General features: G+C 38.1%; 4 protein-coding genes across 6 annotated transcripts in view; all 4 read left to right on the top strand.

Moving 5' to 3' along the window:
* Positions 1–508, top strand: part of LOC113666043 (uncharacterized) — a 36,717-nt gene extending 36,209 nt beyond the window's left edge. Inside the window, exon 8 of the mRNA XM_027181796.2 lies at positions 325–508. Within this exon, the coding sequence (XP_027037597.2) occupies positions 325–498 (174 nt within the window). The 3' untranslated portion in view covers positions 499–508. The remainder of the gene's footprint in view (positions 1–324) is intronic.
* Positions 509–1,517: 1,009 nt separating this feature from the next.
* LOC113665995 (carbohydrate sulfotransferase 11) lies at positions 1,518–10,646 on the top strand. 3 transcript variants are annotated; one of them, XM_089199847.1, is made up of 3 exons: positions 2,417–2,558; positions 7,789–8,627; positions 8,747–10,646. In XM_089199847.1, exons 1-2 carry the CDS (start codon positions 2,441–2,443, stop codon positions 8,625–8,627), a joined length of 957 nt encoding a protein of 318 aa, XP_089055973.1. In that variant the 5' UTR covers positions 2,417–2,440; the 3' UTR covers positions 8,747–10,646. The 3 variants fall into 3 exon arrangements, with proteins under 3 accessions (XP_089055974.1, XP_089055973.1, XP_027037540.2); XM_089199848.1 differs by lacking the exon at positions 2,417–2,558 and adding an exon at positions 1,518–1,650 and having other exon boundaries at positions 7,789–10,646; XM_027181739.2 differs by having other exon boundaries at positions 7,789–10,646.
* LOC113666001 (carbohydrate sulfotransferase 10) lies at positions 9,546–14,197 on the top strand. Its single transcript, XM_027181745.2, has 2 exons — positions 9,546–9,668; positions 12,217–14,197. The coding sequence occupies exons 1-2, from the start codon at positions 9,551–9,553 to the stop codon at positions 13,050–13,052; spliced, it is 954 nt and encodes a 317-aa protein (XP_027037546.2). The 5' UTR covers positions 9,546–9,550; the 3' UTR covers positions 13,053–14,197.
* A 3,920-nt stretch (positions 14,198–18,117) lies between these two features.
* LOC113666054 (equistatin) lies at positions 18,118–23,000 on the top strand. Its single transcript, XM_027181808.2, has 5 exons — positions 18,118–18,477; positions 20,447–20,647; positions 21,478–21,672; positions 22,134–22,344; positions 22,856–23,000. Exons 1-4 carry the CDS (start codon positions 18,432–18,434, stop codon positions 22,334–22,336), a joined length of 645 nt encoding a protein of 214 aa, XP_027037609.2. The 5' UTR covers positions 18,118–18,431; the 3' UTR covers positions 22,337–22,344; positions 22,856–23,000.
* The last annotated feature ends 200 nt before the right edge of the window (positions 23,001–23,200 follow it).

Raw genomic sequence — 23,200 nt, 5'->3', positions numbered from 1 at the left:
TCAGTCGAGGTGGAGCCTACGTATTGCAGGTTGCATTTGTGTGTGTGTGTGTGGCGTTACCTCAACTCTTCCGTTGTTTTATTCGACCTAAAAGTTATGAAAAACCTAGAGGTGGCCAAACCCATATTTATCTAAAGATTGAATTATTTTCATTGGAGCATCCTTATGTAACTCACTTTATAAATGTCTCGATTTTCAAGAGGGTGAATTCACCAAGAAAACAAATTAGCCGGCTTTAAACATTCGCAAGCCTAGAGTATTCTCAAATTGATTCCAAACTTTCTATCGCATTTGTTAAAATTAATAACTATTGTCGTTTCACAGGTTGTGAAACAAAGCACCGGAAGATGTATCGAAACCTTGACTCAAGGGACATGGCATGTACAAGAATTTTTGGGAAAGCGTGCTTTCGTTAAGCTGATTGACATCAGCTCTGGAGCCTGGGGCCACATTAACTTTGATGACCTTAAAGGGAATATAAGCTGTGGACAAGTATAAAGCCGCGAGTTAAGATAAAATCTGAGAAGAGCTTATTTACAGTTTCTTTTCAGCCGAAACACAGCCAAGACACTGGAAACCCCATACATATTTCATTGTACGGGGAAGTCCCTTTAGTTATCACCGTAGCCACATATATTCTGGCCTCCTCAGAATAATTTCGAAAGCATCTTGTCAAAATAACCAACTTGATACCTATTATATTAATCCTTGTTTGTATATATCACACAAGTTAATGTGGCTTTTCACGCGCGCTGATTGGCTAGTTCGGAAATGAATAGCAAGTACTATTCATCTTCACTTTGGTGAATAATTGAAATTATTATAATCGTTGCTTTTATTATTATTACTAAGGTCTCTCATGAAGGATATGTCTATAAGTTTGATAGTCTCCTCGATAAAATGCTCGACCAGTGTAAATAGATCGTTCTCAACGACTTCGTTAGCTATATTGGCTGCTTAAGCAATGGTATGGAGGCCATCTGTAAGCATCAAATCAATCCGTTGGGGTTATTTTTTCCAATGGATTTACACAGCTTCTCACCACGAAAAAATAAAAATGTTCTGTAGTTTATAGATGGTTTCTAACTCCAGCATCGACTGCATTTATCCAAATGCTTTCGTGATTGCAGAGAATCAGAGAGAAATAACCACGTAATGATCAGTTTATATTCTTTTGAAATAATCACTGTTGCTGATTAACATATTGTCATTTGTTGTAGTTTAAGTGTGATGCGTGCCTTAGCTTTGAGAAACTATGAAGTTCATAATTAAAACATGCAGTGATTATGAAATTTTGCCAACCTTCGATCAAAGCCGATATTTTTTAGTTGAAAATCTTCAGAAAAAAGAAGGAAAAAAAGACTTGGACTTAAGAGTCGGTTTAAGCTAACGATGAGATGATATGCTCGCCGTCTTTTGAAACAACCATTGTTGAAATCCTAATTGCTAAGTAGTTGGTATTCTTTCGAATGCCACTGATAAGAAAAAAAGAATACGCAGTTGACTTTCAGAATAAAAAATCACTTTGGTACAGACATGTATCTCACTCACGACTTCTTCTTTTGTTAGTTTCTACACTGTTTTCGAGAGATGCGAATGGAAAAAATATCTGCTTCATTGCCTTTTGTACAAGTAATTTCAAGTAAATAGGTAAGTAAGCGGCCGCTAGACTGAAAACTCGGTTGTTTTGGCATATGTTTTGAGAATCAAGATGAAAGAAACAAGGAAAAAGGAAGTGATAAGAGAATGTTGTGTAATAAAAGTTAAATTCCAGAATGTCATTCGGCGAATTTCAACAGCGTTCAAGCCAACAGTGGCCAAATTTCTCGGACTTGGCGGTGTACCGGGGTACAATTGTTGTTGCAAACAAGACACGGAGCTGGGTGGCAACGCTTTGAGGGCCACGAGAGCACTTGCAAAAATTCGCAACAATAAAAAGCACGAAAACAAAATATTAAAAGAAACGATCATCTGGAGCGAGGCAAATATTCACATCAAAGTATCTTTTATAAGAATCCTTTTTTATTTAGTTAAAATGGTCGTCCGTAGGTCAAACAATGATGTATTTCATTTCCTATTATTAACCAAATTTTTTCCTGAGCACCAAATGTTAAAGAAGATTTTTACCAGACCAGGTTCACAAAAGATTGTTTAGGAGTGCTTATGATTTTTGAGCTTAATAAAAATTGTTACCATTATTTTCTCGCCTTTCCTTTTTCTATTTTCTATTTCCCATGTATTATCTATGCAAATTAGCGTTGTTCCCCCTTTGAATATGTAATAAAGGCAAATAATTAATAAATAAATGGAAAAAATTGTAGACTTATGAAAAGTCTCTCCTCACGTCGTATTCTTGGAAACTGCCTGTCAAAGTTTTGTTCAATTGAAAAACTGCCACAACCCTGTCGTTGACGGTGGCGCAAGGTGCAAATAGTTCATCATGGTTGGAAAATCTTTTTCACAAGGAATTCGAAGCGATCGCATCATTTTAATAGTCATTGCACTGTGTTTATGTGTGTGGATCTCAAACGAAGTCTTGGTACGATATTTTTCCGGAGGTAGGTTACAACACTTAATTTGAACCCACCGTTTTTAGGCCAAGGACCAGCCTTTAGAATATGTAAAAGATTTATTGTTCAATATGTGTCGAGCAACTTCAAGAGCATACTGTAAAAATGAATAATATTGTGAAAATATGAAACTTGTTAACGATAACTGAGAAATTGTACAAGTAAATTGTGGCCAGGTTGAGAGATATTAAATAGCAAATGAGTTTCATCGAAAGTATCACATACAGAACAAAACCTTTGATCTTTGTGTAATAAAAGTTACATTCCAGCATGTTATTCGGTGAAATGAATAATATTGTGGAAATATGAAACTTGTTAATGACAACCAAGAAATTGTATAAGTAAATTGTGGCCGGGTTGGGAGATGTTAAATGGCAAATGAGTTTATAGATGTTCATGAGAATCACGTAAGATAATCAGAAAATCAATTTATCATCGAAAGTATCACATGCATTCAGAACAAAATCGTGGATATATGCAGAAGATACAATATTCAACATATTAACGAATGATATGGCCATGTTTAAGCACCAAATCAATCCGTTGGGGTTTAAACTGTGTCTTAACAAAACACTATTTTTCTAATGAATTTACACAGCTTCTCACCACGAAAAAATGACTGCATTTATCCAAATGCTTTTGTGATCGCTGAGATTCAGAGAGAAATAACAGCGTAAGGACCAGTTTATGTTCTTTTGAAATGATCATTGTTGCTGATTAACATATTTTCATTTGTTTTAGCTAAAGTGTGATGCGTGCCTTAGCTTTGAGAAACTATGAAGTTCATAACTAAAACATGAAGTGATTATGAAATGTTGCCAACCTTCGATCAAAGCTAGTCGATATTTTTTAGTTGAAAATTTTCAGAGAAAAGAAGGAAAAAAAGACGAACTTAACAGACGGTTTAAGCTAACGATGAGATGATATGCTCGCCGTCTTTTGAAATAAGCATTGTTGAAATCCTAATTGCTCAGTAGTTGGTATTCTTTTGTACGCCAATGATAAGAAAAAAACCGCAATAAATACAATTTTAAATAAAGAATCATTTCTTTATTTAAAATTGTCGTCCATAGGTCAAACAATGATTACGTATTTATCATTAACTAAATGGGAAGTGATTCGAATTGGGAGATGTTCCTAATAGCGCTCTAATTTCATGAATCCATTTCGGTTATCGTTTCCAAACAATAAGTCACTGAGATCTTCTGGCAGCTCTGGGGGGTCAGCAAATTGTGATGTGAACTAATTACTCCTCACGTCGTGTCCTTTCAGATCGTTTTTTCGGTTTTTCGGTTTGGTTTCGCTCTTTCCTATTTGGGTACCGGTTTGTCTTCGATCTGAGCGGCAATTAAGCGCCTCCACCAATCTCGAACAGCCGAGAAACGCAAATGTTATAGAGAGGAATGCTTGACAAACCAAATGTGGCTACATTCTCTCAAGTGAAATATCGTTTAATTAATCCAAGTATCACTTCTCTTTCGATCTCTAACTAGGAACGGAACTGATTAGCTTTCCACGTTTTTACATCAGACTTTAATTTTGAAGTCTATTAGATGGTTTTTGTTCCGAATAAGAGAAATTGATAAGGCAATTTGGTCACGTTTGATTTCTTACGAAAAGATACTATTTTAATAATATGTAAAAAAAATCAGTTGGAGAAAAAAATTCTTAAGCCTCGAACTTCTTTGGAGGGTCACGATCCGGCAAAAAATTTTGTTAATTCGTGTTGCTCACGTACAAATCATTCTCAAATTGAGAAATGTGGTTTCCGTCTTGTCACGAGCGTGGGACAAAGAAAAAATTCTGAGTCCTCATGAGGAATCCAACCTCAGACCTTCGGATTCCGCGCTCCGACGCTCTGTGGCTCAGATGTAGAGCATCGGAGCGCAGAATCCGAAGGTCTGAGCTTCGATTCCTCATGGGTATTCAGCCTTTTTCTTTGACCCACGCTCGTGACAAGACAAAAAACATCTTTCTCTATTTCTTTACCGAGCTCAAAACTTACCATCTCTCTTAATCTATTCACAAATAGTCTCAAATTATTTTCAGACTTTTTAACTTAGTACACGCGAAAAGAAAACCAAAAAAACCAGCGCTTCGTCGGCATTTAACACATTTTGCTGAATTTTCGAATTTTTTGCAAAGAAAATGCATCTTTTTTTTCAGCTTATGGTCAAGAGCAAGAACAATTGTGGTATTTATGTTGAAAACATTAAAATTCCATCTAGTATAGGTAAGGTTACCCTGGAATCATTTGTTCCGTCTCCTGCCAAGAAGTAATAATGAGCGAAACGCAGAGCTTGCTTCGAACCACGCTTCAAAATTCAAATTCGCTTTATTCTTCCACTACTATTTCATGTTACGCAAAAGGTCGCGTGAGCGCGCAAAATATGCCACCGTGAGACATTTTAGAATAGTGCAACAATAGCGAGGAACAAAATGGCCGCACTGAACGTGCGTATCATATGTTAAACCATCGAATAAGGTGTTTTTATTCCTTTTAGGATACTTTCATTAGCGCGAATCTAGAGTCATGAAAATTAGTCAGAAAAAGTTGCCTTCCGTCATCTACTGAAAGTCAAACTGGCTTTCTGCAGGTTCTTTATGACTATCATGGTTGCTCTGGAGACGAGACTGAATTTATAGTAACAAGTGTGTATCGTCTATTTTGTTCTATTTCGGGGCCGTCGTAAATTTTAAAGAATGATGAATCGATATTGGTACTATGAATATTCGACAATCGTCGGAGACCGTCGTGGTGATCTTAAAGGACTCCCACGCTAGTTTTTTATTCGAAATAACACTCAAAATGTCGTGTGAAAAGGCCTCCCTGACGGAACATTTGACCGCGTGCAGTAAATGTGGAATACTTTATGGGAAGTCTTTCCGTATGGTATTTACGCATCAGTCGGAATTTTCTGAAACAAACTGACGAGTGCGTAAATACCACATGCATACCAAGATTACATTCTTGTTTAATGAAATTTATTAAATGACCGTGAATATATGTCAACTGCGGATAAAGACGTGAATATGAAAGCGATCTTCGTATTAATGTTCATAACTGCAAAGATCGCTTTCATTTTCATGACATTTTATTGTTAAAAGATATTTAGGTCAAAATCTCATAAATCTCTCGTGAAAGATGTATTGCCTTGCCGGTAGAAACGATTCAACACTGCCGACAGCAAGTGAAAAATAACAAAACATTTCTCAATGCTTGAAACAAAGCATCTTAAGCTTGAGCTTTCATTATCTTCCCTGTCGTTCCCTCGAACACAGTAAATTAATTCTTCAAGATACATATTTAAAATCCTTGTTCTTTCGGTCGGAAAAAATTATTGCGCAGGTTCAAATCTCGCCGCTTCGTTTACTCATTGTTTTTCTCTATGAATTGCTTTTATCCTGCTTGCTTTCTATTCCGCATCATCCTCCACAGACGCTCCTCAGTCACCTTTTTTGAGAGCGCATTTTATAATTTTTCGAAACGATTTGAAAGCAGAACGCTGAAAGTTACATGAGAATCGCTTTGAAACAGTTCACACGTGAAACAAACTGATAGGACATATAATTTGAATGTGTCTACAGAACTCCTAAGACATCTTTCTCCAAGCAAAGCACACCCTGATTTAATAAAAATGCTTAACAATTACATTGGCATCGCCTTTGCCAGTGCAGTTTTCATTGATTTTGTGCATCTTCTCTATCACATTGGAAAATCACATTGTGCCTGATCTTTGGAAATTGGCCGACATAACTCCCTTGCCTAAAGAGCCCAACTTTAAAAATTGCACACAGTTGCGGCCTATTTCGCTGACTAATGTAATAATGAGGGTTTTTGAACGTCTTGTATACAGACAAGAATTATCTCAATATATGAAGAACTTCATTAGCTTCGACCAGTTTGCATACCGCAAAGGCCACAATACGACAATGGCCTTAATTAAGTGTCAATATGCTTGGCTGAAATGGCTTGAGTCGGGTTTTGATTGTGTTAGAATCTTCTCTTTTGATTTCAGCAAAGCTTTTGATTCGGTCCCTCATGATATCCTCTGCTCTAAGTTGAAAACACTTGATATAAATCCATACGTGACCAATTGGATTATTAGTTTTTTACAGAACAGGAAACAAAGAGTTGTTGTTGATGCCATTGTCACGGACTATGTAAATATCAATAGAGGTGTCCCTCAGGGGACAGTTTTAGGCCCTATACTATTTTCTATTATGGTCAATGATATTAAGGCCATTCTACCAAATCAGAATTTACTTGTGAAATATGCTGATGATTTAACATTAAGTATTCCAGTAAAATCGCTGGCTAATAACGGCAATTTAGCAGCTGAGGAGGTCCGATCGATCGTCGCATGGACATCTGCTAATCGTATGCAACTAAACTTCAAGAAAACGTGGGAGATGCTTCTTAGAGGCAAATCCACTAAGGCCTTACCTGCTCCTCTGGTTTCTATAGAGCGTAAACCATGTCTGAAGTTGTTGGGTGTAACTTTTCAATCTGATCCGTGTAACTGGGATTTACATTTTGATAATATTATATCGAAAGCCAGTAGTCGTCTGTACATCTTACGTGTTTGTAAATTCTATGGACTGCCGCTGGATCATCTTCATCTTCTCTTTATCAGTCTTATTCTACCTATATTTACATATGCTGTAGAAGTATGGGGCTGCGCGTATTATCATAAGTATCTGAGTCGCATAGACAGGCTGTTCAAGAGAGCTTTTAAGCTTGGCTACTGTAAAGAGCTTTTTTCGATTGAAAATATTATTATTCTAAAAGATAAGAAGTTGTGGGCCAAGATCACCGACAGCGATTTTCCAACAGCTTTAGATGACCTTTTGCCACCAGAGCGAACAATGGATACGCTACGTAAGAGGCGCCATAATTATATTCTCCCGCTTGTCAGAACTGAACGTTTCAAAAGGACCTTTATTAATAGATGTTTGTTCTCTTATTAGTTATTCAGTTAGTAATTTAGTTAGTTTATTAGTTTTATACTTGCTGATTTCATATCATTGTAACTAAACACGTTTGTTGTTTAGAGTGCTTAATAAAGACTTATTATTATTATCATCACCATCGGCAGCACTATAGCCAGTACAGCGGCCATTGCCATCTCCGTGGCCTCTTTATCAATCACTGCCTTGACCAATTATTTTATTGCTACCTCATGCACTTATCACTATTTTTGTCCGCTTTTCATAGGCTTCACATCCAATTCTCCATCGACGTCGTTTAGTTCGGTTATGACAGAAAGAAGACAGCTTCTACGCGATCAATGCCTGAAGAAGCCACCAAATCCTTTATTTCTCCAAGAAGCTGACTTTACTCGTTTCATCGTTATTGAAAAGTTGAAACTAGTGTTTTGCTTCATCCCCAAAGTTTCATGTACAACTTGGAAGCGAATCCTTTATAGTGCTGAGAATAATGGCGAAAAACTAGAAGGAGTCCCACACCGAAAGAAACTATTTTCTTGGCTTCAGGACTACAGCATTTTTGAGCGGCAGAAGATATTGAGCACCTACTACAAAGCTATGTTTGTCAGAGAGCCTTTTGCGAGGCTGGCATCAGCATATCGAGACAAAGTTAAAAAGACGTGGTTCAGAAGATTTCTTCTCCCCGACAAAACAAAGCGAGAAATAACAAAAGAAAAAGAACATTCATTTTCAGCATTTGTAAATAGAGTTATTGAAACCAACGCAACGCAACAAAAAGATCGTGGTATCGAGGATCAACATTGGCGATCATACGAGCAGATATGTCCATGTGAAGTGGACTATGACTTCATTGGTCACTTTGAGAATTTAGACGAGGAGGCACCAACGCTCCTGAAGATTATTGGCGTCGATGGCTACGTAACATTTCCTGATTATCACCCGTCCAAGACTTCGCCTTACATGTTGGAGTATTACTCCCGATTGACGGTAGATGAAATCTTTCAGCTGAAGAAACTGTTTGATTTGGATTTTAAATTGTTTGGGTATGACTTTCCCGGGCCTTTAGAGGGTATTTTAAAGAAAAAAGGTCTCTCAGAAGAAAGCTGAGTAAGTTTTTAATGCAGTATTTAGAGACTGATGAATTGACTTTAAAAAAACTCAAAATGGAAAAGGGGCTTCAATAATGGAACAAATTGTTTATTGACAGTATGCATCTTTCATCCCAGGTTTACCGACATACTACGGTTGCAAACATCAGGTAAAACCTCAAGACTAACGTGGATTTTTTTTTTGAAGAAAGACTTGATTCCAAAAGACGTTGAAAACTGCTTAAAGCAAATACCTTACAGAAAAAAAGTGGGAAACGAGGAATAGTTCGGAGTAGTAAATGCATGAAGTAACAGGAAATTTTCAACCAGAAGACTCGTTTGCTTTTATAATGTCAAAGGTGTCAAGGTTTTTCCACTCCAAGCACCAGTTGGTAAAGTCCGTACTTGAACCGAATGGCCTATCCAGCCATCCAGAGCTTTTTCGGTTTCCATAACATGAAGCAAGTTCTCTACCCGCGCGGACCTCTCTCGGTAATATGTGGGTCTTACTATCTCAGGATGATATGCCATAATTTACACAACTTATGTAGAGAACTTTAAATAGCGGGCCGGTGGTTTTTAGCCATTAATGGCACTTTTGTTTTAGAAGGCTCTCGAACACTTTCCCTGGAAAAATAAACTTTGAGTAATATAAAGCCTGTGTTTATCAACCTGTTTTCCTTTCGTGGCTAATACAGTTAATGACATTCATAAACTATTAGAATGTTTAATAGGAGAATCGTAAACTCATTAAGACTCGACAAATAAGTTGAGAGCGAGGCAAATATTTACATAAAATTATCTTTTGTGAATATATTTTATTTATAATAGTTGTCCATAAGTCAAAAAAAAAAAACCATTCACTTCATTTTATCGCGAAGTGCGTTTTTTTCATTTGGAAAACTGCCACAACCCGCAAGTGCAAGCTGCAATTTGATCATCATGTTTGGAAAATCTTACTCAAGAGGCATTCGAAAGGATCGCATTATTTTGGTAGTCTTTGCATTGTGTTTGTGCGTGTGGATCTCAAACATAGTTTTGGGAAGATATTTTTCTGGAGGTAAGTTACAATCATACAGGATTCGAACCCTTCTGTTTTTAGGCTGAACACTCAGTTTTGATTAAACAATTAGTTAGAATACTAACAGAAATTCATACCAGCTCTTAAAATATTTTGCAATTCTGTGTTTGACCACCTTTAAGCGTTTTATTTTGGCCATTCGTTTGCTCAGGTGTAATGTCACTGCGAGTATATTGAAGAGTTACTCACGTTTGGGTGGCTGAGTTGGATATATTTAATCCCCAGTCATTTAAAACCCTATAGATACAATAATTTGCTTTCAGGCCGTTATTTCTGAGATAGAAGTTGCACTGAATTGAAATTCTCAATGTAGAGTTTTTCGCGTTTGTCATTTTGGAAAGGGCTCACTTAAATATCACTTCGCTAAATATAACCTCACGGAACTTGTTCTTTTCCATTGATTGCATCTAAATAGTTGATTATGGCCCAAATCAACTTATGAACATCGGCCATGTGTCGATATGCAGTGATAGCAAACCGATGGAAAGATAGTAAACACCCATCATGATTAATAACTGTAGTCAAATACATGATAGCGTTAAGTTTGGCGGTTTTCGTATGTTCAAGTTTGTGTGTAATACTGCGAGACTTGAGACTTATTATGACGTCTGCTTGAGAGGAAAACCTTTTTTCTTGAGTATCAGTTTTATAGTAGAACGATTGTGATTTTCTGGAGGACTTTGAGTTTATTGATCATTAGTTCGTTCACAATTTTACACGCTAGCACAGCACGATTAGTGGGTCCAAAAGTAAAGCGTATTTCACCTGTTCAACATAGTAGGACATGCTTCGGGTTTTTTATGCAACTAATCTTAACAGAAGACACGATCAAATTAACAAGGGTCAAAAAGAAGCATCTCTGTAGCCTTTATTGGTATTCATATAAGAGAAAGTTTTCGTCCATAGCCCAATGTGGCAAGTATCTTTAAGAGCACATCTAATAAAGCCTGCTGAAATAAGTTCTTTTGTTTCCAAGTGGTAAACTGTTCTAATTGTCCTTCAGAGAATCACAAGAAAAGATTTCTTTATTTCATCATACTCGGGTAATAATCACTCTAAACTTATTTACTGCGCTCCGTCGGCGGCTAAAATCGAGCGATAACGCGTTTTTTTTTAACTAAAAGGCGAAAATGAAAACAGTTCTTGTATATAATGTTCAAACCATTAACATTCCGTCAGGTATAGGCTTGGTTGCCCTGGAACTCAATTTCTTGCCTTGAAAGCAATAACCGGCGAGCGAGATGTAATTGTGAAATATTGCATCACCAGAAAAGTCGAATCAAACTTGGTAGGGCTTATTTTAAACCACATAGCTATATTAAATAAGTGTTATTACTTGTAAGATACTTTCTTCGGCGCAAATTTAAAGTTATGAGAAATGATTGGAGAAAGTTGCCTTCCTTAATCTACCGAATGTGTAAATTTTCCGTAAGATCTTGACTGCTGTCATGGTTACTCGGGAGACGAAACTGAACTTATGTTCCGTCTCATTTCTAGGTCGTCGTAAATCTTGAAGACTTATGAATCGATATTGGCATTATGAAAGGGTATTATATTCGAGAATCTTCCGAGACCGTCACTAATTTTCTACTCCGAACAAATCATTAAGTATCGTGCCAAATGACTCGCTAAGCCTTCTATTTTTCTACTTATATTTTTATAACATTTTTACGTATTTTTGGGGTCTCTGGCTGAATTGTGATAGCAAACAGGAGCAGATTAGTGTTAAACCGAGGGAAAATAATGTTTCATCATTTCCTTGTGATGAAACTGATTAATCAACACTGAAGACGTGGGCTCATATACTAAAACAACTTTAAAACCGTGACTACCTTCTTTGGTCAACGCTTTGACTAAGAACGTTGTCACGAACCAGCTAAAACTGATTCCAAAAACTCGTTCAAAAATGTTTTATCCGCATCTGGGCTCATAACCAAGTTGAAAAACGTTTTTGCTGAAGAGCTTTTACCTCATATTTTTTTTATCACTGTCACTGTTAGTGATGGTTTTCGTTGTTGTTTTCGTTCCTGTTTCCATCACCATTATCATTACCACTGCTATATTTACATTGGCATTGCCATTGCCAACGGAATTTCCACCGATTTTCCATGTGCTACATCACCACCATTGGTATCGGCATTGCCACTGATAGTGCAATGGCCATTGCCATTGCCAATGCTATATTTATACTGGCATCGCCTTAGCCCATGGAATTTCCCCTGATTTTTCCATGTGCTACATCACCACCATTGGTGTTGGCATTGCCAGTGATAGTGCAACGGCTATTGCCATTGCCATTGCCAATGCTATATTTATATTAGCATCGCCATTGCGCATGGAATTTCCATTGATTTTTCCGTGTGCTACATCACCACCATTGGTATTGGCATTGCCATTGGTAGTGCAATGGCCATTGCCATTACTGTCATCATAGCCATATCCATAGCCACTGCCTCAATCACCACCTTGATCAATCATTATATGGCTTCCTCGTGTACTTATCTCTATTTTTGTCCTATTTTTATAGGCTTCACATCCAATTCTCCATCGATGTCGTTTAGTTTAGTGATGACAGAAAGAAGACAGCTTCTGCGCGATCAGTGCCTGAAGAAGCCACCAAATCCTTTATTTCTCCAAGAAGCCGACTTCACCCGTTTCATCGTCATTGAAAAGTTGAAGCTCGTGTTTTGCTTCATTCCCAAAGTTTCATGTACAACTTGGAAGAAAATCCTGTATAGTGCCGCGAATAATGGCGAAAATCTGGAAGGAGTCCCACACCGAAGGAAACTATTTTCTTGGCTCAAGGACTACAGCATTTTTGAGCGGCAGAAGATATTGAGCACCTACTACAAAGCCATGTTTGTCAGAGAGCCTTTTGCGAGGCTGGCATCGGCATATCGAGACAAAATTAAATTTGATTGGTTCAAAAGATTTATTCTCCTTGACAGAACAAAGCGAGAAACTAAGAAAGTAAGAACGCCATTTTCAGCATTTGTAAATGGAGTTATTGAAACCAACGCCACACAACTAAAAAATCGTGGTATCGAGGATCAACATTGGCGCTCATACGAGCAGATATGTCCGTGTGAAGTGGACTATGACTTCATTGGTCACTTTGAGAATTTAGACAAGGAGGCACCAACACTCCTGAAGATTATTGGCGTTGATGGCTACGTAACATTTCCTGATTATCGCCCGTCCAAGACTTCGTCGAACATGTTGAAGTATTACTCCCAATTGACGATAGATGAAATCTTTCAGCTGAAGAAACTGTTTGATTTGGATTTTAAATTGTTTGGGTATGACTTTCCCGGGCCTTTAGAGGGTATTTTAAAGAAAAAAGGTCCTTCAGAAGAAAGCTGATTACATGCTTTTTACGATGGTTATTATTTATGGCCTAGATACCCGGTATATAATTCCAGATATTCCGGAATCTATATTTTAAGCTTAAGTACCCGGCCCGTACCTTGTTTATTTTATTTCCTAAGCTATGGCGTGTCCCTATCATTTTTCAACTTCTACAATAGGGCCTCAGGAACTGTTGTAGTGATGAAATAAAAATTAAAAACACAAGAGTGTCATTTCATGTTATTTAAGTTAACCATAGGATAAAATGGCCAAAATTTCAATCGTTAGCTGTAAAAGCAAATTGAGGAATACATCTTTCATCGGTAATGGCTTCTACGGCTAACGGTTAAAATTTTGGCCATTCTACCGCACGGTTCACCCAAATAACATAAAATGACACATTGTTGAAAGGAAAACTTGTTACGGTTAACTTTTTTAACGACAAACGGCTCAATATTGTCCAGTTTGCACGCCTAATGGCTACAATTTTTGGCCGTTTTACGGCTAACAGTTAACTCCATTAAAGAGTTTTCACGACGCTGGGTTAGCATTTGACTTGGGTGAAGTCTTCTCAGTCCTATCCAAGATAGTTATATAATAGGAATTTACATCTCTTATTCACAATTGTCCGCTGAAACGGCTTTAGGGAAGAAGCTCAGTTAAAGTTCTCGGCTTTGGATGGACTCAGAAATTGCCTAATTCTAGTCCTCTCCCGGTCGAGAAACTTGATCATTATTTATTAGACAAAGCGTCACTTTGAGAGAGACAAGAGGGAGTCGGACTAGAGTGTGGTTCTCAGTCGACTTCTTTACTATTAATTACGACATGGCTACAACTGAAATATGAGGAAAAATCTAAAAGCCAATGAACAAATGTTTTGATTATGAGAGTCAAACTAGGACATTTCTCAATATTTAAAGGGGTAAGTTTCTAAAGAAACTGTGGTGCTGCGTCGGTGGGAGAGTATAGCAGGTAATTTAGTGTTAACAACTGGGTTGAAAACGTAAATTAGCCACCGTAAAGGGTAAAAAAGCTGACGTTTCGAGCGTTAGCCCTTCGTCAGAGCGATTAGAGGAATTGTGGGTTGTGTGTGGATTTATATGTAGAAAGTGGAGCTACGCCATTGGTGGGAATATGGTGACGATATGACGATATGGTGACGTCACCATATTCCCACCTATGGCGTAGCTCCACTTTCTACATATAAATCCACACACAACCCACAATTCCTCTAATCGCTCTGACGAAGGGCTAACGCTCGAAACGTCAGCTTTTTTACCCTTTACGGTGGCTAATTTACGTTTTCAACCCAGTTGTTCTCAATATTTAAGTTTGTTCCATTCGTCTACAAAAAGGTAAAAACAAAAGTATTTTCTCCGGTTTGATAAAATACATCCTTTGTAAAATGGTTCACTTTTCCTGTAATATTTCTATCAAAAATATTCAGTCCAGGCAAAATGTTCTGAATGTCTCAAAGGCCTCATTATTCAAGTAAAGTTTCGAAGACCTGAAAATCACTTAAATAAGGAGGGGTTATTGAAAAAGTTTTCTGCGACAACTAAAAGAAGCATGACCAAAAGCATTTTCAAAGTTAAACGCATGTTCTTCAAGCTTAACATAACGTAGTCATGTAAACTTAGCCGGCACAGATCTTTTGGAGCGGATATATAAAAAAGTGGGAAATGATCATGAGGTAAAGCGGAGAACCGGAAATGCATTGTGTAACGGGAAACGTTCAAGCGGAGAAGGTTGCTTTCCTATTGTTAAATGTCGTGGGTGTCAAGTTTCCCATTCCAAGCATGCACTAGTACTATGAAACACCACAGGGACTAAACGTTTGCGTAAATGATATGAAATGACTGAGGCATCATTAAGGAAGTATACTGCAGCGAACTTCGCTTGAAGTGTAATTTGAATGAAAATTTAAAGTTCGATTTGTGATGCCCACCACCTTAACGAACCAAGTTCCCGAGGAGAAAAATTCCCATTCCCTCTCGAAAGTGACGATTCAGCATCACGGAGATCTTAATAAACAACAATAACAACAGCATACGTAAAAAAAAAAGGACACTGGTAAGAAAGGAATTAAATTATTCCGTTTCAAGATAGATATTAAATATGGCGAGGTTTCACGCAAATTGATCATTATGTTGATAAAGCCTGACCACACACACACACACACGCACGCACACCCACACATATTTATATATATAAACATTAACAAAACGCCGACCATTGGTTGCTTAAAGAGCAAATGAAAATCATTTCGCCAAGGAGTTTTGAACCAGGAGTAGGCAAAGACTATTATTAGTCCAACGAGCGGTGGCCTTTTCAAAACCTTTTAGGGTGGACTCTGTCGACTACACGGTTAAGAAAATGCGATACCGTACTTCAGAATGATAAAATACATGTGCTTGTCCCTCAGATGTCGGTAGGACCCTAGTGCAGGGCACCTTTAATGAAAATCCTGTGAAACCATTCTCTCCACTGCTATTTATGGCTACGCTTAACGATCTATTGATGCTTAGAGGCTCTTCGTCTCCTGGCTTTTCCACGGGTCACTTGTCAAGAACGTGAAATAAATCTAATATGATATTAAGTTTTTGTGAAACAGTTCTGAGCAGGAGAAACTTAGAGTACTGACAAGATGCCGTGTATCATCCTGTGGAAACTGTCACTGAAACATCATGATCTAAGTCCAGAAGACAGTTTCCAGCCAACTGTCAGAGAAATATCACGATTTAGATAGATAGACGTTTATTAATAATACCTTAATAGCAGCTGGAAGCTGAATTACAAAGGTGTACAAATTATATAATAGAACTATACAATAAAATCAAACCTAAAAGGGAACTAATTTACATATGGGCCCATATACAATTGTAATAGATGTCAATTAAAATGTCTTGCGCTTGCTGGAATGAAAGTATCTCTGAACCGATTTGTTTTAAAGGAAACTCTAAATGGTCTGCGTCGTCGTAACTCCCTAAGTTGATCTCGGTTGTCGAAAGGCAGTAAGTGGTGCAAACAATCCAAGGGATTGGAGACGATGTTGTTAAAGAATTTTAAGCAAAGGTCTTCCCTCCGATCCTTTAGGGTTTTCAGCTCTGCCATCTGAAGCACTTCTCTATAATGATTATCATAACCGTATATAATTTTCAAGGCTCTCTTTTGGACACGCTCTAAACTTAAGCTCAAATAATCGGGGAGACTATAATGGTAGACCTGACATCCATAAAGTAAGACGGATTGAATGCAAGCAACATAAAAATTCACTAATTCTGGTGATGGTACCTTAGCTCGCTTTAACTGAGTTAAAAAGTAAAGGCGCTTAGCGGCCTTTTTAATCATCTCAGTAACGTGAGTGTTCCACTTGAGGTTGTCTTGAAAATACACACCCAGTAATTTCACGACACTAACGGCGCTAACCTTAGAGCCATTAATTTCTATGAGATCGTAGGAAGGAGGGGAGCGCACGAAGGAAACTCTTAGCTCATTACTTTTTTTCGGATGAAGTTGAAACGAGTTAAGTGTTGACCAGGTAGCTACTTCGTTTATCATAGACTGAGCATTGCTAGGACCACCCTTGCTTATGATTTCATACACTGTCGTGTCATCTACATATTTTATACAATCACTGGCTGATGGTACTTTCAAATCATTTATCATAACCAAGAATAGCCACGGTCCCAATTTTGTTCCCTGCGGTACTCCTGCTCGGACCGATCCCCACTCTGAGAGACAATTATGTGCAAGTTTGACCCTTTGTTTCCTATCTTTAAGAAAGGCTATTATCCAATTAATGATGTAAGGGTTGATGTTGTAGGTCGAGAGTTTCGATAGCAAGAGGCTGTGATCTATCAGATCGAAGGCTTTTCTATAGTCCAACGCAAAGATCCGCACGGTGTTCCCCGTTCCGTCTGTTGCTTGCGCCCAATTGTGCATCAGGTTTATCAATGCATGCACAGTGGAGGATCCTGGAATACACCCAAATTGATCGGGTTCCAGGCGTTTCAGAAGTGCTGGTTTCACATGTTCATGGACGACGTAGTGCTCGGCAATTTTGGACAACGTTGGTGTCAGTGAAATAGGTCTCAAATCTTTCGCCGCATCCTCAACTATCTTTGTTTTGGGAAGAGGGGTGATGTTTGCACATTTCCAAATGTCCGGTAAAGTCCCTTGACTGATCGAGGAATTGATGATACAACGAAGGGGTTGAGCGAGCTCAGGAGCGAAGTCACGCAAGACCCAGTTTGGGATATTATCTGGGCCCCCAGCTTTGGAGGAGCTGACCGTACTAAGGCATTTGAAGGTAGTTTCCAGTGAAATAATGGGAGTTTTAAAACCCTCAGTGCTCACAGTTTCGATATTATCTAAAAGTGGGTCAAACGAAGCTTGAGGTTTTTAAGCTTTAACACACTGTTAAGTTCATAAGGGGGTAAGTTTCTAAAGAAACTGTCGTGCTGCGTCAGTGGAAGAGTATAACAGTTAATTTAGTGTTAATAACTTAGTTGAAAACGTAAATTAACCTCCGTAGAATTTAAAGGCTGACGTTTAGAACTTTAGCCCTTCGTCAGAGCGATATCGCTCTGACAAAGGGCTAATGCTCGAAACGTTAGCCTTTAAACTTTTTAAGGTGGCTAATTTACGTTTTCAACTCAATTGTTAAGTTCAGTTTGTTCTGTTAATAGAAACCTAGAATATGACGTGATGCCGTGCATCACCCTGTGGAAACTGTCACTGAAACATCATGAAAGTCAAAGGAAGATGTTAATAGGGCCAGCCTCTTTATTGTCCCATCTGCTATAAGACAAGTTTGAAATCCATTATTTAGGCCTGCTGTTTAATTATTAGTTCTCAGTGAAAAACATTTTTCAGATCTTTTACAACGCAAACTGATACAAAAAACAATCAGCAGTCCGCAAGGCAAAGAATGACTCATTGTTAGCTATTTTCTATTCAATTAAAGACTGTTGTAAATGATTGGCAGTCAGACCGCTTGTTTGGCGCTGAAGCCTGCCTTAGCGTGCCTTCGAGCGATTTGTTGTTGGTGTAAGATACGCGTAGTGTCCCAGACCACATTCAGCCTGTAAGTACGATCTCAGCAACACCACACGGTTTCATTAATTTCAAGGATTAGTATCAGACGCATATAAACCGGGTAAAATACTTCTGTTAATATCTGTAGCAGGTGTAGTATATTGAATATTTGTGGTGGTTGTAGTGACAATTCAAAAAACCTGCTCGGGGACATAATAACTTGTCTAACACGAACGCTAAACAATTGTGCAAACTTCCCGGATGTTAACGATAATGATACAAGATCTCCCGTCAACTGTCAACCAACATGAAGTCAGCTGAGGACTCTTTGGGCTTAAACTAGGGAAGTAAGAGATGATTTCCCTACTGATATTGGTTTCCTTAATCGCGTGTGGGAACGGTATGTTTTTCAATGTTTACTTGATTTTCTAGGGGATATAATATTTTCCGACAAGCTATCGTTTTGAAGTTGAGTTCGGTAAATGTGTTCGAGCACCTTTTCTCTGTGTTAAACTTAATTTTCTCCACGGTTTTTGTTTTTCTTTAAGGCGGGTGAGTTCACTGATTAACAGTCGAGGCTATGAGCTTTCAACTTCAGCTGTAATTTAACACGAGCATAGACAGGGTTTTCAATTGATGTAAACTCTTTGATTTAGTTAATTCTGGAGGGATTCAAAGAGACATCACAGATGAAGTAGGAAAGTGTGGGGCTATGGATAATCTAATAACACCCCATTCCTGCACGGCAAGTGGACAAAGAAAAAACAGAAAAACAAAAAAGCAATATCATTCAACATGTAGTACACATGTATATTCATGTATGATTTACACACTCATCACAAAGCCATATGTGTCTGTATAGTCATGTTACACACTAGCGTGTAATTTGTCGAAAGTGGATTTGCAGCCAGTTATCGATGAAATGGGTCCTTGCTTACACAATCAATAACTTGGTGTTTGAGTCTGTTGTAAAGTTTGCAATCCTTGTTTCTTATTTTGCAATCCATCTTTGGCATGTTACAAGATTTTTGCCCCTCAGATGAGGTTTAAAATTTAGTTCAAACTAGGACAGCACAGTTCAGTGATAATTATATCAGGGTCCATTGAACAAGAAACACAACAACATAGACAATTATGTTTCTCAATACACCATAGCTTAAACAATATAAACAATGCACACTGCTGTGTTCAAAATGACTGAAACACTGTTATGTGAGAATTTATACACTAGAATACCTGCTTTAAAGGCTGAGCAAACCAGAGCATGGCATATCCAATTGTTCCCTCTCTAGATGTGCACAGTCACAGTGCTGGTATGCTGGGAGTGATACAATAATTTTTTTCTTTGCTTAGGGAGCAGTTAAACATGATTGTTGTATTCCTAATGACCCAACAGAAATGTGGAAAAGTAAATGCTTAAAAGGATTTTTTGAGGATTTTTACAAAATTTCAAAGCAAAGACTTACTGAAGAAAGGCTTTTTAACTGAAAACAAGAGAGAAGTATTCAAGAGATTATAATCGTTTGGTATTATTTATAAAAGAAAACATGTTTATGTTAATAACCGTTTCATTTGTGTTTCCACTTTCATTCCGTTCATTCTATTCTACTGCATTTTGTAGCCTTTCAATGAAAGGATGCATGTTGACATCCACAAGAGGAAGCATGGAGAAAAGCTGGTCTCTTTGTTGTGCAGTTTTTTAGAAGCACATCCCATGATGTTGCATTCACAAGTGAAACACTTTCATTCTGTTCATTCTATTCTACTGTATTTTGTAGCCTTTCAATGAATATTCAACCAGACTCTTCTCTTACATTTTTGCTCTTTACCAAGCTAGAAGAATTAGTGCAGAATTTTGTTTTAATTGTTCTATGTTTGTGTTATCACAGAGCTCTTTCACTCAGTTATCTCAATAAAACTTGTTCTGTGCAATGTTTCACTCGTGAATGCAACATCATGGGAAGTGCTTCTAAAAAACTGCACAACAAAGAGATCAGCTTTTCTCCATGCTTCCTCTTGTGGATGTCAACATGCATCTTTTGTTTCACTTCTATTAGAACTTGCTTTAGTCAATGTTCCATGTTTTTGTTTACCTTTTTTCTTTCTGTTCATAGCTATTGTTATTAACTCAGTTGTTTAAGTTTTGTTTCTCTTGTGGGTCACAATCATGCTACTTTTCCTCTTTCAAGTATTTTATGAAAATTGCTGAAAAACATGTATTCATTCAGTGTTTAATGTGTGTTAACCTATTTCTTTATTTTTATACCTTTGCTATTATTCACTTTGTTGAGGTTTGACTCCTGATTTTCAATTGAGCTTTATGTCTTTTGTTTTTTTGTTTTTGTTTCTGTCTCTTTGCTGTAAAACAGCTGCAACAACATGCGAAGAACAAAGAGATCAAGCCTCACAAGAAGGGTTGGTTGGAGCGTTTGTCCCAGAATGCAATGTGGATGGTAGTTTCAAGCCTGAACAGTGCTGGGGATCAACTGGGTATTGTTGGTGCGTGAACGAACATGGCACTGAAGTACCGCGTACTAAAGTACGAGGGAAACCAGGCTGCAGTAAGAAAGGTAACTTGAAATCGAACTGATTGGAATCAAACTCACCCTGAATCTTATTTTGTTTATACAAATCACATTAGCGTATCAAAACACTGCCTTTAAGTAAGTACTGCATGATAAACACCGCCCCCGACTGAGCGTTGAACTGTAATGCAGAACTTAAAGCTGCGCCTTTTTCCAGAAAAGGGCTGGAGAACGGTGGAAATTTGATAGAATAATGAAATGGTAAATTTCCTTTGCTTGATAGGTAGTAGTGGATAGATAGTAGTGTAGTTACATCTTTGGATGTATCTAGGGAAAGAACCCCTTACCTTTCATCTTTCACCATTAGACCCGTTAACATTACCGCTTAACTGCTTGGGGTCGGCCTTTTTTTGCTTTTGTGGCGAGATCGTTTTTCCGCAAGGAGATATTTAAGAAGATGGTTGATGCTCTCTGTCAAGAAGACAATCGAAAGTTTGCTAATGCTCAAATCGAGGTCTTTTTTACAATCGTGTTTGCTTTCCAACCTAAAATTTACATTACCCTACCAAGCTAACGTTTAATACATTTTACCGTTAGTTTCCGCCTTGCTAACAATCTGCCATATTATAATGCGTACACAAGGATATTTAAAACAGCTTACATTGTATAAAGTCCATTTTCTTAAACTTCACACGTGGAAAATGCACTCTGACCTCTGCTTTAATCGTCAGCTAATCGTCGGCTTACTTCATCTTACATTAGTGAGAACCCCGGCTTCGATGTACGCAAGTTAAGCTTGAACCAACCCCTAAAAGATTGAACTGTCCTTTGATACAGTAGAAAGCCATATTTTCTCTTAATTTTTGCTACCACAGGTGTCCTTTCTTTTTGCCAAAGCCTTCAAGCAATCATCGTCAACGTTCCCGGCTGGTGTGGACCTCCGAGATGCAAACCGGACGGAAGTTTTGAGGAAGTGCAGTGCTGTGCCAACACTGGGAAGTGTTACTGCGTGGACAAGGAGGGAAAAAAGATCGAAGGAACGGAAAAATCTGGACAACCAGATTGTGAATGTACGTTTCCATCATTTGCTGTTTTTTTAATTTTACAATGTGTTAATTGATGGGTCTGTGAATGAAAGGGTTAACGAGTAAAGGGAATTAGTGAATAGATTGGTGTAAGCAAGCGTTCATGCTCGAATAATCAAATAATTTAAGAGATAGATTAATTTAGAAATAACTGAGTAACTGTAAATGAATGTCCAGCTGGTCCAAATTCGATCGAGAAGTCTGAGATTGATCGCTTTCTGTGGTCATATGGTTGTGGTGCCGAGCGAGACACTTTACCTCTCAGTGCCACAATCATTGCTGTGAGTTGCCTGCGATCAAGTTGACTTCACATCTAGTCGCTTCTTTCTCTGATGGAAACTGGAATTAGCACCGACACCTAAACTTGGAACTATGCACTGTGTTTCGGCTAGTTTTTTTGTAGTTGCATTTCCAATCGAATCTTTTCTTTTTTATCGTACTTTCAGCTGTCACATCGAAGTGTGAAAAGACAAGACTGGAGGCTTTAGCGAAAGGTCCTTTACTAGGACAGTTTATTCCACACTGCAAGGAAGATGGCTCATTTGAGCCAGCGCAATGTTGGGCCAGCACTGGATATTGTTGGTGTGTTGACGAGAATGGCGAGAAGAGGGACGGTACCACGGTGCGGTTCGAACAACCGAACTGTTGAAAAGTCAGGTATAAAGATATACGTTCTTTGGTACTGACCTTCCTAGTTGAATTTAGTCTTTAAACTTGTTTGCATGATTAATAAATTTGGTATCGATGTGATATTAATTGATATTTTAATGTTAATTCGTAACAATCTTTGACCGCTTCCCATTAAATAAACGCCTCTCGTGTCGGTCAAATTTTGAATTCGCGCCAACTCTCCCCGTCCCATTCTTCTAGACGAGTGTTTGTGTTCGCCGAACTATTGAAGAGCGTGATTGTAGCATAGAATTTGCACGTTTATACCTTACTTGTTCAGCGTCATATTTTGCCCCTCACACTGAATTGACATTTTCTCAGCGACAATGAGCTCGCTACAAATAGTGTGGGCATTATACCTCTCGTGAAGCTCCGAATTTCGGCTCAGGCGTCTGTTTCGCTCTTGGGGCCCAATTTCACACTGTTTTTCAAAATAACAAACACTACATTAAACATTGCAAACAGATAGGGACATTCATGAGTTTTTTCTTGATTGCAGAGTTCAAGAGGAAGGCTTTCGCGGGAATGACTACCCAATTATTCAGATAATCTGTGCTGGGATAAAAATGAAACAAATAGTGCAATATTAGTTTCGTTGAAAACGAACGACATATTTGTAGAAATAAAATGACAATAGTACAGAATCCTTGCTTCATTACTTTGGATCTCGTTGTGGTAGAGAAACTTGTAGGGAGTGATATATTACTATAAATACTTTGTCTTTGTCCCCATTCGTGGGTTGGAAGGCTGAGGTGAGAACTTAACACAAAAGAGCATTCGACAATACGTTTTATGCCTCCTCTGTCTCCCTTTTCAAGTGTGCGTAATCTTGATGTCCTCTCTA

The sequence above is a fragment of the Pocillopora damicornis genome, chromosome 3 (assembly GCF_964200805.1).
Source record: "Pocillopora damicornis chromosome 3, jaPocDami1.2, whole genome shotgun sequence".
NCBI lineage: Eukaryota > Metazoa > Cnidaria > Anthozoa > Scleractinia > Pocilloporidae > Pocillopora > Pocillopora damicornis.
Note: the sequence above shows the minus strand (reverse complement) of the source record. Positions and strands in the feature narration are given on the sequence as shown.

Excerpts from the sequence above, each read along its gene's own strand:
- LOC113665995 (XM_089199847.1), top strand. The coding sequence starts at position 2,441 with ATGGTTGGAAAATCTTTTTCACAAGGAATTCGAAGCGATCGCATCATT. Across the intron at positions 2,559-7,788 it reads GGTACGATATTTTTCCGGAG|GCTTCACATCCAATTCTCCA; the intron begins GTAGGTTACAAC and ends CGCTTTTCATAG.
- LOC113666001 (XM_027181745.2), top strand. The coding sequence starts at position 9,551 with ATGTTTGGAAAATCTTACTCAAGAGGCATTCGAAAGGATCGCATTATT. Across the intron at positions 9,669-12,216 it reads GGGAAGATATTTTTCTGGAG|GCTTCACATCCAATTCTCCA; the intron begins GTAAGTTACAAT and ends CTATTTTTATAG.
- LOC113666054 (XM_027181808.2), top strand. The coding sequence starts at position 18,432 with ATGATTTCCCTACTGATATTGGTTTCCTTAATCGCGTGTGGGAACG. Across the intron at positions 18,478-20,446 it reads CTTAATCGCGTGTGGGAACG|CTGCAACAACATGCGAAGAA; the intron begins GTATGTTTTTCA and ends GCTGTAAAACAG. Across the intron at positions 20,648-21,477 it reads ACCAGGCTGCAGTAAGAAAG|GTGTCCTTTCTTTTTGCCAA; the intron begins GTAACTTGAAAT and ends TTGCTACCACAG.